The sequence below is a fragment of the Ictalurus furcatus genome, chromosome 1 (genome assembly GCF_023375685.1).
Source record: "Ictalurus furcatus strain D&B chromosome 1, Billie_1.0, whole genome shotgun sequence".
NCBI lineage: Eukaryota > Metazoa > Chordata > Actinopteri > Siluriformes > Ictaluridae > Ictalurus > Ictalurus furcatus.
In genome coordinates this window covers 3,124,362-3,136,736 of record NC_071255.1, presented here as the reverse complement: position 1 = coordinate 3,136,736, position 12,375 = coordinate 3,124,362, and the positions used below count along the sequence as shown (strand labels likewise).

Genomic DNA, 12,375 nt, shown 5'->3' with positions numbered 1-12,375 from the left:
TTGTCTGACAGCTAAAGTCATTTTAAAGTCATGTCAGTACTCTGTTGTAATCGTGCAAAACTATAACAACAACAAAACCTTTTTTTTTTACTTATTTATTTAGTTGTACTGTTTTCTTTCGGTGTTTCTTTTAAACTGTTTATACGAGAGACTTGCATTTATTAATTTATTCAAGATTAATCACATTTATCCGTTTGTAAACCTCTCAGTCTGGCCTGTTTGGGGTTTGCGTATTTACTGATTACAACGTAAACATTCCTTCTGCTGATTAATATCCTTAAAATGTACGGAATATCAGCGGGTAGGTCTCAGGCGCTTGCGATTGGCTCGTTGGTCTGTCAGTCAACTCATGAAGCCCCGCTCCCTGTTGGCGGACACTTCCGGGACTCCGGCAGCCGAGAGCGGCTCAGTGACACTCACTCTGTGCGCCAGGAAGCGACCACAAGGCAAGTTTATTTCTTATTTTATTCATGTTAGATAATTTTCCCCAGCATTTTTAAGCCTCAGCGCTCACACCCCGGTTGTTTTATGTCAAAACGGAAGGTGTGAGATTTCTAAAAAATAATAAATAACCAAACAAATTCTCCTACTACTAATAATAATAATTCGGGCAGTAGTTTGTTGTTGTTGGCCTAAACAGCACAGGAGGCCAGTGTATAAACTTGGGCTGTTTTCTTGCTTTATTTTATCATCTTTTAAAATAAATTGGCTGGATAAAAGTGTGCAGAAAATATCCGTGTTGTTTTTACAGACATGGCTCATGTTTAAGCTGCTGTGTTGAACGCTAGCTATCTGTTTTAGCTCCATGTGAGTAAACTCAGTGGGATTGATTTAGTCATTATGAGCTGATAAACTCTTCATCTCCTTATATATATATATATATATATATATATATATATATATATATATATATATATATATATATATAATTTTTGGATAAATAATTCGACTTCTAAACTGTAGGATAGTAATAATAATACTAGTATAATAAGAAGAAGAAGAAGAAGAAGGAAAACAACCACCTGTGAAGTCAAAGCTTGTACAACCTCACTGAATTTGGTCTGAATTATATTAGGCTATATTATAATATAATACAAATTTATAATATATTATATAACATGATACTGTAGGTTCTGTAATGCAGAGAGAAAGGGAATGAGTGAATCACTGGGGTGTCAAAAGCTATCTTTATCTGTTTCCCTTTTATCAATATCAGCCTCTGCTTTTATGATTATTTTAGTGATAAGTAAAAGACGAAGAAAGAAAAGGAAAAAAAGAGAACGAAACGCCTGCCCCCAGGTCCAACGTCTAATCCGAAGTACTAAAGGTGAAGAGTGTGCGTCTGATGAGAGCACCACAGAGCCGCGGGTTTATCATTTCATCTCCAAATCGTTGAGAAACAGCATCCTAAACGAGATTTAAAAATGTTTTCACATGGAATGAATGACACACAGCCTTGGGGACGTTTCCATGACGAGCCTTTGTTACGATATTAATAATATAACAGATTGTTGTTTCCTTCTGGTTTTATATATCTGAAAGAGAGAGTGAGGAAGAAGGCGTCCTTTGTGGGCTCGAAGAGAAAGTCAGGGTCGTGTCCTAAATCCTCCACCCAGTATTACAATGAGACGAGGTGCAACAATACACACACACACACTCTCTCTCTCTCTCTCTCTCTGTCTCTCTCTTGCTCGCTCGCTCTCTGTGTGTGCTGGGTTTTTAAACTGATCTGGAGATCTGCCAGCGATTGATTCGATTTAGTCTAAACAGATTGGTGAGAGAAATGAAACGAGGCCGCTTTAAGGAAAACACACCCTTTGGGGTTATTTTTATTCCTCAGCAATGTTTTCACAGTGTACCCTCGTAACACGCGTTCATCGTTCAGGTTTGTAAGCCCGCTGTCCTGAAGATGGACTTTTTACCATTGCAAGGCGGCGACACAGGGAGTGCGGAAATCAGGAAACACTGTCCAGCCAATCAGGACGGAGAATTCGGTGACTACGAACGTAACCGCTTGTACGTACGCCGTTATGTTCCACAGCATGTAGTGAGCGTATATGAATAAAAAATTAGACTCTCGTGAAGATGAGTCGAAGATGGCGGGCGTGGATGTGCATCGGAGACATGCTGGTTATAATATTCGAATGAATGCGTTGCGACATGGTATTATACTCGCGAATGAAACTGCGAACAAAAGGCATTTCGACGACCTGACTTTCGTATCGAAGGCGTAAGAGATCAGGCAGGAGTGTGATGTGTAATAACGGGCGTTAGTTGTCATTAGTCAGAGTCGTGTGTGCGTGTGTGTGTGTGTGTGTGTGTGTGTGTGGCTTTTCACCCGACTCACACTTCTGCTTACAGTCATGCAGAACAATGAACTTTGTATTTAGACCGCAACCTCACACACGTCGTTCGCTATATCGCTGATTCAGCACTTTTATACACGTCATATGTGGGGTTTCTTTTGTTTGTTTCTTCTCTGCTGACTGATATCATCAGTAGGTCAAAGGTCAGAATCCGCTGTATGGACAGACGATGGGGAAGAGCACACGCGATCAGCTTGTCGAGAACAAGACGCGAAACGTTTTTAATTCTGCGATGCTGTCGGTTTGAGCAGGTGAGGGATTTGCACACGCAGCGAAACTCCAGAGTGGCACGAAAAACATCTGTCGTCGTTGTTGATGCGTGAGGGTCAGAAGAGGACGGCCAGACATCTTTAAGCTGACAGGACGGCTACAGTTACTCAAACAACCCCGCTCTTTACAAACGTGGCGTGCCGAAAAGCATCACCACGTCAAGCGGGATCCGCTTTCCTGTCCTGTACGCCAAGAACGGGAATCAGAGCGGTACTATAGATATACTATAAAGTGATGTTCCTCTCTGTCTCTGTGTCTGTGTGTGTTTGCAGGGAATTCTGGGACGTCAGGCAGACACGAAGCCTGATGACATAACTCGATGACATCACTACACTAAACCCAAACCAACCCCCCCTTCCCCCCCCCCCCACACACACACACACACACACACACACAACGCTCTGCCTCTGCACCGCTCCGAGTGCATTTAACGGAAAGATGGATGTCGGACTTCGCGCCGCGTCCGTGTCTGCCGACGTGACACGGGATCTCCACTCCGAAACAGGAAGTGACATCCTCGTCAGATAAGACGAGGGAGGTCGCCTGAACTGTTCTCAGCGTCTGCGCACGTTTTTGTGAAGAATTTTCGTTGCCTTAGAAATCATCTGATCCGCATATCGTTTACGTTCGTACACCTCCGTGCCTCATGATATCAGCACTCTCCCCCCCCCCACCCCCCAACACTAACGACACTTTTTTTAATGATTCTTTTCTTAATTTTTTTCATTTTAATCACATGCACAATCCAGCAATGAGATTTTATTATTTATAACATCAGACACTTATTTATTAGTGTTTACTACGTCATTACTTAGCGCTTTTTTTTAAAATTATTATTTCTTTTTCGTTCTCATACACTGAGCAGTCGAGGCCCGGAGGACAGCATAGGCTTTTTCTTTCTTTCTTTTTTTTTTAAAATATCTTTTTTTTTTTTAAATGAATTTTCTCTGTGAGTTGAAAGAGATGTCAGGATTTTTGCTTCAGGCAATAAGTAAGCACAATCAGGGATCGGTCTACGTGCTGACATCGAGCTTTTTAATCTAGACACCAAAAAGAAGACAAAAAAAGCTCGTCCATTGATTACAACTGCAAAAAAAACCAACTATGTGCGTCTGAAACTCTAATGAGGAACGTTTGTGCGTGACTCACGCTGGATTTGTAATAACGACCTAACCACAAGCACTGACTCCTTCTTTACTACATCCGCTGCTCCAGACTCCAGTTTTCATCTGCTGACAAACGCTTCAACAGAAGAAGAGCTTCTGAGAAAGCGTTTACGACATTCATACCTCCAAACTTGACGTTTTTTTCAGTCCGTGAAGGTAAAATAACCTCTGAAGCGTGTTTTCCACACGACCTTCGACCCAGATGTCGGTCCCCGAGATTTGAAACCTGCTGAATCTCTCGAGGAGCTCGAAAACCAAAGGCAGGGTCGTGAAACGCAATATTTACTAAACTTTTTGTATTTTAACTTACACGTACATCCATGGCCGTAAACTGTACATGTGAAGGCGGATTCAGAGAATGAAACGCTTCTTCTGAGTCCCGGGATTCATGAAGTCCTGGAAAGAAAAACGTGTTCGTGAAAAAAACTAAAAAAGTTGGGAATTTTACTCCAGATACAACAATTCCAAACTCTTTTGTGGAGCGCTCGTTTTCTGAAACGTCAGATTGTCCGTATTCGATTTCCTCTGCTCGTGTCGGCTCGAACGATTACGGAACCGCATTGGCTGAAGATGGATCGTGGGGCAGCGTTCCGTGCGTGAGTGATTAATATTCACCGGCTGCCGGAATGCGCTCTCCGAGTCCTCGCAGTCCGTCCCCGAACTCGTTCTCCGCCCAGGATGCTTTGCTGCACGGCCAGTTCACGGGCTGGGGCGTGGGCGGGAGCTCGGGCGGGGGGAGCTCGGGAGGGAGCAGCGCCGACAGTGAAGCGAGCAGTCCTGCCGGCGGCGGTTCGTTACCCTCCAGCCCTTCATCGTGCGCTTACGCCCTCACTCTGACCCACACTCATATCCATGTGCAGAGGATCTGTTCCCGACCCGGGAAGGAAGCCCGAGTAGTGCTGCCTCTATCTGAGCTGGCGGGGTGTAACTGCCCCCGGGCTCCTGCGCCGCCGCTGTTGATGCTGTATTGGTACCCGATGGGACGGCGGCGCAAGGGCGTGGCTAAACGCAAGCAAGTGCGTGCTTACCTGGCTGAGAGCAGAGCGGAGGCGGAGAAATGGAACACGGCCGTGCAGTGCCTGCTGAGAGGGATCGATGTCAGCGTCTACACAGGTGTGTGTGTGTGTGTGTGTGTGTGACTTGAATCACAAATTCCACTACTACGTTACTGTTCTTCATGAAGCACGCTCACCTGGATTTTACCCCGAATTTTTTCTAGAATTCAGCAAAAGCTTGTTGCCCCGCCCACGTCGCCTGCTGCTATTGGTCAATCCCTACAGCGGGCGTGGTTTGGCAATGCAGTGGTGTCAGACACACATTTTACCCATGATCAGTGAAGCCAACATCAGCTACAATCTCATACAGACAGGTACCCTGTGGTTTTTTTTTTTCTTTTTTTAATTATTTCTTTTATATTTAACTGACTTTCTCTTGTGCAATTGCTTTTATATGAGTATTTCGAGAAATATTTATTTGCTAATAATTATGTAACTTTCTCTTCTATTTTTTTAAACGGAAAATAGAACGGCAGAATCATGCCCGTGAGCTGATTAGAGAGATCTCTCTGCACGAGTGGGACGGCATCGTCATCGTCTCTGGAGACGGACTGCTGCACGAGGTCCTGCTCGTTCCGATTATCATCTCCGCTTGTGAGTGGTTATTATCCGCAGTCCTGTGGCGTCACTGATGCGTGTTTTTGTCTTTTGCTCTGTACAGGTGATTAATGGCCTCATGGACAGGCCAGACTGGGAACAAGCCATTAAAACTCCAGTAGGAATGTTACCGTGCGGCTCTGGGAACGCGCTGGCTGGCTCCATTAATCACTATGCAGGGTAAACCACTAACCTGGCCTTACTGTTATCTCTCCTAACTCACCTGGCCTTGCCTCTACCTGTAACCTACCTGGTTTCACATGTTTCTCATTAACTCGCTCGATATATACTAGCTAACCTGTTATTACCAGTACTTGTACTGACTCACATGCCCTCTCTCTCTTTCTCTCAATCTCTCTCTCTCTCTCTCTCTCTCTCATTCAGATATGACATGTGCCTTCGCGAACCTCTCCTCATCAATTGCTGCTTCCTGCTTTGCCGTGGCGGAGTTCGACCCATGGACCTGGTGTCCGTGACGACTAGCCCGTCTCCCTCGTCTGCATCGTCCAATCAGAACGGGCGACCCTCATCACCCAAGAGACTTTACTCTTTCCTGTCTGTAGCCTGGGGCTTTGTTTCAGATGTGGACATTGAGAGCGAGCGCTACAGAGGTCTCGGTTCCGCTCGCTTCACGCTGGGCACACTGGTGCGTTTAGCGTCTCTGCGCTCCTATAAGGGTCGCTTGTCCTATTTGCCCCCCGGAGGGGCGAGTTCAACCCCGGAAGTGCCCTCGCAGACCCCGCATCGACCCCTTTCCCGCAGCATCACCGAAGGCCTAGAAGGATACTGTAGAATGCCGATCCATCGCACCTGCTCAGATATGGGCCTCAGCGAGCAGAGGAGCCTCCGAAAGGGGGACCGAGAGCGGGAGAGGGAGGAGAGAGACAGGGAGAGGCAGAGGAGAAGAGGGAGAGCGAGAGGTGGAGGAGTGGTGAGGGCGAGCAGTCTCGCTGAGGATCGAGAGCGAGAGATGGAGGCGGAGGAGAGGACGGAGGGAACGTCCGGGTCGAGCGCGGAGTCGAACGGAAGACTGGAGTCGAACGAGGAAGAGGAGGAGGAGGAGGAGGAAGACGACGACAGTGCGAGAAACATGACAGAAGAAGGATATGACGTCGATGAAGGAAAAGAGGCAGAGGAGAGGATGGAGGGCACGTCCGGGTCTAGCGTGGAGTCGAGTGAAAGACAGGAGTCTGAGAGGAACGGGAGAATTTCCGCGAATGAAGAAGGAGAGGATGAGGGACGGAACAGCGTGGACGGAGCAAGGGATTTGAGAGGTGGTTACAGTGCAGATGAAGGAGGAGAGGAGGAAGAGGCGGTGTATTCGAACACAGACCAGCGAAAAGCGCTTCGTAAAAACTCTGCCCCATCCAGCCAGCTCGCTACCGCCTTCTTTAGCCGGCCAATCGGCGCAGATTCCGAACCAGAAGTAGAAACGCCAGCGTATGAGCGGGAAGACGGGGCTTTTTTCCATCATGGTGCATTTCCAGCGGACCCTTCACGAGAGCGAGCGCTCACCATTTCCTCGCCGTTCCGTCGTTCGCGGTTTTCCCTGTCTAAACCCAAAACTTCAGTAGATCATAACAAGAACGAGAAACCGAGTGTGTCTAAGCCCCGCCCTCTTTCCTTCCAACAGTCCAATTCGAACTCCCTACCAGCCAAATTCTCTTCGTTGTCGTTGTCTCTGTCCCCAACCCCTCCTTCGTCCCCGTCCAATATAGGCCCGCATACCTGCCTGCCTAGCTCCACCTCCTTCTCCTTTGAACTTGCCCAACCTGGTGGGCTCCTTAAGCCCCGCCCCCCAGTTATCTCCCCTCTGGATCCACCCCCCGAAGACGACCTCTTGCCCCCACTCGATCAGCCGCTGCCTACTCGAGATTGGGTGACGATTGAAGGTGACTTTGTTCTAGTACTCGCTATCTACCAGTCGCATTTGGGAGCCGATTTGTTAGCAGCACCGCATGCAAAATTTGACGACGGACTCATTCACCTGACGTTTGTGAGGGCCGGGATCTCCCGGGCAACGCTTCTCCGCCTGTTCCTGGCAATGGAAAGAGGCACCCATCTTTCTCTAACGTCACCTTACGTGAGCCATGTTTCCGCTCGAGCGTTTCGGCTGCAGCCCCTATCGCCGCGGGGGACGCTAACTGTGGATGGAGAACTCGTGCCCTATGGACCCCTGCAGGCACAGGTACAGGCTCGACTGATCACTACGTCATCATTCGTTCCAAATACGTTCATATATGCCGTATGGCGTATCCCACTGGTGGGGTACTCTTTTGACACTGTAATGTTTGGACCTACCGCAGTCCCAGTGGATTAAAAAAAAACTATAGTGTTGTTATTAGAGTTATTAATTTCCATTCGTTTCACTCTTTTTTTTTTTCAAATCTTTTCTTTCAGATCCATCCGTCCATGGCTCGCGTCATCGTGGGAGACTCGGGAGTGAAGATCACTAGATTCTGACCTGAAATGTGGGCGGATTATTTTACACACTCTGCATTGCATAATAACTATGCTCTATGCCGTCCACTTTTGAGAGAGAGAGAGAGAGAGAGAGAGAGAGCGAGACATTGAGGAATAAATATAACCAGCAGCTGCAATAAAAGCAATAGCTTTTAATGGGATTTTATTTAAAAAGGACTACTGGATCACCAGTGAGTTTAGTAAAGAGATGACAAGTGGACACTAAGCTACATGTAGAAATAGTAACTACTGGTAAATATAGGTGAACAGTGGTGAATAAGGGAATCTCTTGACAAGTGAGCTTGAACACTTCAGTTTCCAGTTTTCCATGTGAGTAGATGAAGTTTTGATGATGATGAAGATGACCTAACTTTTTAGGCACGTACCGGTCTGCCATCTTCACCTTTGACCTTGCAAAATATACTGGCCTTTTTACACCCCACCCCCTCTCTCTTTTTCTCTTGATTATTGCCTCATCCTTTTATTGATGGCCAAAGCACCAATTTGGCCAAGTTCCTCCTGTTTTGGCCCCTCCTTAACTTTCCCCAAGTTCTGCTTCCTCTGCGGCGTGTCCCAATCTGCCAAACTTCACTTTACGCCTCGCCCGTTTTCCTGACTACTCTTCCTCATCATCTGCTTCAACCGATTTAAAGCCAACTTCCAGACTGCCAAAATCAGCATTCCTCTTCTCTGATCTTGCAGGACAGATGGCCGTCCTAAGCTGCGCTCCCAGCTCCAATTTAGGGCCATGCACCCGTCAGCTAAGCTTTGCCTCCTTCACCATTCGTTTAATACAAAGAATGTTTGTTTTGTTGACCCTTTTAAGCCTTGTCCACTGGTTTTACTCCGTCTTTCCCCGTTGCCAAATTTGTGGCTGCAGCCCAATCTACCAAGTGCCTCCTCCCATTTTTTTGCAGAAGGTATACCGCAGATCCTGCTTCCCCTTTCTTACTGTGTCTTTCCTTGATGCCTGTCGTCTTGCTGCCGAATTTTGGACCAGGTCCTAACCTACCAAGCCCCTCCTCATACACTATACCAGGGGTGTCCAATCTTATCCGCAAAGGGCCAGTGTGGGTGCAGGTTTTCATTCCAACCAGGCAGGAGCCACACCTGATTCCACCTGTTTAATCAGTTGATCTTGGCTTTCAGTAGACTCAGGTGTGGCTTCTGCTTGGTTGGAATGAAAACCTGCACCCACACCGGCCCTTTCCGGATAAGATTGGACACCCCTGCACTACACCTTTTACCTTGTTGACCCTCTTAATCTCTGCCACAACCGCAACCAATCCCATTTGAGCAGCAAATTTTGTGCCACTCAGAATCCGGCAACTGACGTTTCTGAGGGCAGAAATGTTCCAGGTGGCAGATCTTCCAATGTTTCATCTCCACACGACACTTTAATATCACAACCAATTGCAAGGTGCACCTCTCTTAGTTAAGATCTGTCCAAACCTTTTAGCAATTTGCATTAACAGGGACCATAGATAAATGTGCATACTAAATTGACGTCTTAGGTAGCCTACGCATAGCCTCAAGCATAGTCTGGAGTTTTAGGTGAGTGTAGCTCACTCTTGGGCATGTGCCAATAATCAGTCGTACGGTATATCACGATATTTTGTAAAAATCACCTTGTTAACAAGTACACTTTGGCTCTTGTATTGTGCACTACATTATTTAACCCCTTAAGTAAGGAATAGGGAATAGGCATCAATCACATATAATTTACTAGGCAACATAAAGACAGTGGTCTTCTAAAGGCCCTTATTTTTGAAAGTGTCCTTATCAGAGAAGGCAATCCTATCATTTTGTTCTCGAGACGAATAAAATGCGTCCAGGGAAAAAATTGTTGCTTTTAGCGATATTTTTTAATACTATATCGTGATGATATCGTAAGCTTTGATAATCAGCACATGCCTAGTGGTTATAGGATACAGCCATTTAATGGCCATTTTATTCTGATTATAAATATCTTTAATAGTGCATTTGCCTGATTGTTTAAGCAAAAGCATGCGATGCTGATGTTCATGTGAGGTAATGCAACTTGCACAATTGCTCAATTTTAATTTCAGTTTTTTTCTTTTAACCAAAATTTGAAATCTACCCAAGCATTCAAACTCTTTGCTAATTGTGAAACATTTAGCCGCTCGTTTAATTTATTCATTTTGTTAATGTATTTTGCAAAGATTTCTGCTTATGAGGAAATGTTTAAAGTGGGGTTTTTTAAAGCCTTTAATTAAAAGAAAATGGTTTTAAAGCTAAAATAAACACAAAGTAAACACTGAACACTTTTTCCCCCCAAAATCAACCACGGATTGACAAGCTAAATCGTTAAGTATTAAATGACTTTTTATTACTTTTATTTTTAAATTCCTGACAAAATAACGGACATTTTGAGCGAGAAATAAAAACGTAAATTGTTTCAGTTTTGTCAACATGAAATGTAGACAGCTTGTGAATTGCGACCACGATGATTATTAAAGGAATATTTAAATGAAAAGAAATTGTACACAATGTTCCTCTTGTCTCAGATTTCATCAGTCAGCCATTTTTTGTGTCTGAAGTTTAGGTTTGCGCCAGAGCTACGAGGCCAGTGTAGCTAAGTAGTTGTTGATGGACAGCCATCTCATTCGTAAACATCTACTTGTTTCAAACAATATTAACAAACTACATAATCTGAATTCTGTGGAAACGATTGTGTAAAATGATATTATATTATACCCTGCCCCATAAAGTTTGTAGGTGAAATCTGGACAATAAAGTTCTGTTTAAAAAAATAATAATAGTAGACCTCAGGAAAAATTTAGCTACATAATGTCCAATTCTTGCTAGCTACATTTTCAACTAAAGACACAAACTTGTTTTGGCTGATTTGCATTTCCAGGTTAGTGGGAAAGGTGTATATTTCCGGTTTGTTTGGGTTTTTTTTTTTTTTCCAAGTGCTAAAATTTGGACTCCTGGAATCCTGGACTTGGGCTGCGTTTCATTTCATATGGTGGACCATTGCTTCGGAGCAGTATAAGACACTTCAGGAGTAACTGAACTGCTGCTTTCATGATCCCAGTTATGATGTCTTGTTAATAGATGCTTGTAATAAAATTGTAATTATCACTAATAGTCAATATTAAATAAAAAATATATATATGATGTACAGTTCATAGTTCTGTATAAAAATGTCTTGTTTATCCTCAGAGATTAAATTTAACTACGAAATGTGTGGTGCTTGAGTTGCAAGTTGCTTTTCTTTTCAGAGCTTGTGACTAACATTGTTTCTAGTTGATTATTTATTAGAATATGAAGCATACGTGAGTTCTAGCATCTGGGACAGCGTGTGTTTATGTAAAAATGCTTACACTTTGGTAGCCTACAAGGACCAAAAACTCCAATCTTCTATTTTTACACCTTGCCATGTTGACTCAGGAATGCTGCTGCTTTCCGGCCCAGCGCCAAAACAAAAGTGGTGGAAGTTTGGAGAAACGGTGGAACGTTTTGTGTTTTTTTGGCCTTGTGTAGGAATGCAGGGTAATTATCTGCCAGGGGAAGTGACATTAGCATGGCCGTGATTCAGCAGACTTCCTGGAGGATAGCTGTACCAATGGTTTTCACGCTCTTTACGGCGTTGTAAATACGGAAGCCCATGTCTCAGACTCGCTTCCTGTCCTCCATCTGCCGTCTCAAGGCAACGTACACTGATAAAGGAGTAAATGGAACACAATCAGAAATCAGTGCATTAAATAGTACAGGGAGTTTGTTTTTTAGATATCATTATAATGTATGGTATATTTCACGCTATAGGATGACATGGTGGTGTTTGGTAATCTGCCACTCACACACATCATAAACAGTCCTGTTTCTGTTATCTTCGCTTCTCTACGCCTTTCCTCCTCCCTATCAGCTCTGCTGCGGAGTTTATTTGGTCTACAGTATTTGAGTCCAAAAACAACAGAAAACCCCTTAATAATGGTAAACATGGAGACTGGGAACTCATGGGGCCTACAAATAAAAATCACTTGAGGGTGTGCTGTTATAGCAAAATAATCAACAACACAGAGTTACTGGTACCATTTGTTAAAGAGTGACGCATTGTAGCCTACAAGTTAACCATTTAGAGATGTGCTTAATGTTGTGGAACGTCTGAGGAACAAGCTGGTTCCTGTTATTAACTATCTCATAACAGCTGTTCTTATACAAGCCTTTTGGGGTACTTTTTCTCTTGATGTTAATATGACAAAAACAAAAACAGCAACACAGCTTACTGAATTATCGAGAAACACGAGGTCCTCTCTCTGCCCGTCCTGAGGATTTCAAATTACAGCTTTATCAAACGGTTTATTCATGATAATTACAAAGCACTGACACTGGAGGCTCCTTTCAAAAATGCTAAATAAATCACGGTATCCTCACAATAAACTATGTTAAAAAAAACTATACATATTTTTCTAATGATGTGGTTCTTCCACC

The 12,375-nt window shown here is 44.3% G+C and overlaps 1 protein-coding gene across 1 annotated transcript; it reads left to right on the top strand.

Annotated features, from left to right (window-relative positions):
- Positions 1-2,801: 2,801 nt before the first annotated feature.
- Positions 2,802-11,061, top strand: sphk2 (sphingosine kinase 2). The gene is made up of 6 exons (XM_053615505.1): positions 2,802-4,915; positions 5,022-5,171; positions 5,326-5,420; positions 5,519-5,634; positions 5,839-7,642; positions 7,855-11,061. Exons 1-6 carry the CDS (start codon positions 4,429-4,431, stop codon positions 7,915-7,917), a joined length of 2,715 nt encoding a protein of 904 aa, XP_053471480.1. The 5' UTR covers positions 2,802-4,428; the 3' UTR covers positions 7,918-11,061.
- The last annotated feature ends 1,314 nt before the right edge of the window (positions 11,062-12,375 follow it).

Excerpts from the sequence above, each read along its gene's own strand:
- sphk2 (XM_053615505.1), top strand. The coding sequence starts at position 4,429 with ATGCGCTCTCCGAGTCCTCGCAGTCCGTCCCCGAACTCGTTCTCCGCC. Across the intron at positions 5,172-5,325 it reads CTACAATCTCATACAGACAG|AACGGCAGAATCATGCCCGT; the intron begins GTACCCTGTGGT and ends AACGGAAAATAG. Across the intron at positions 5,635-5,838 it reads TCCATTAATCACTATGCAGG|ATATGACATGTGCCTTCGCG; the intron begins GTAAACCACTAA and ends TCTCTCATTCAG.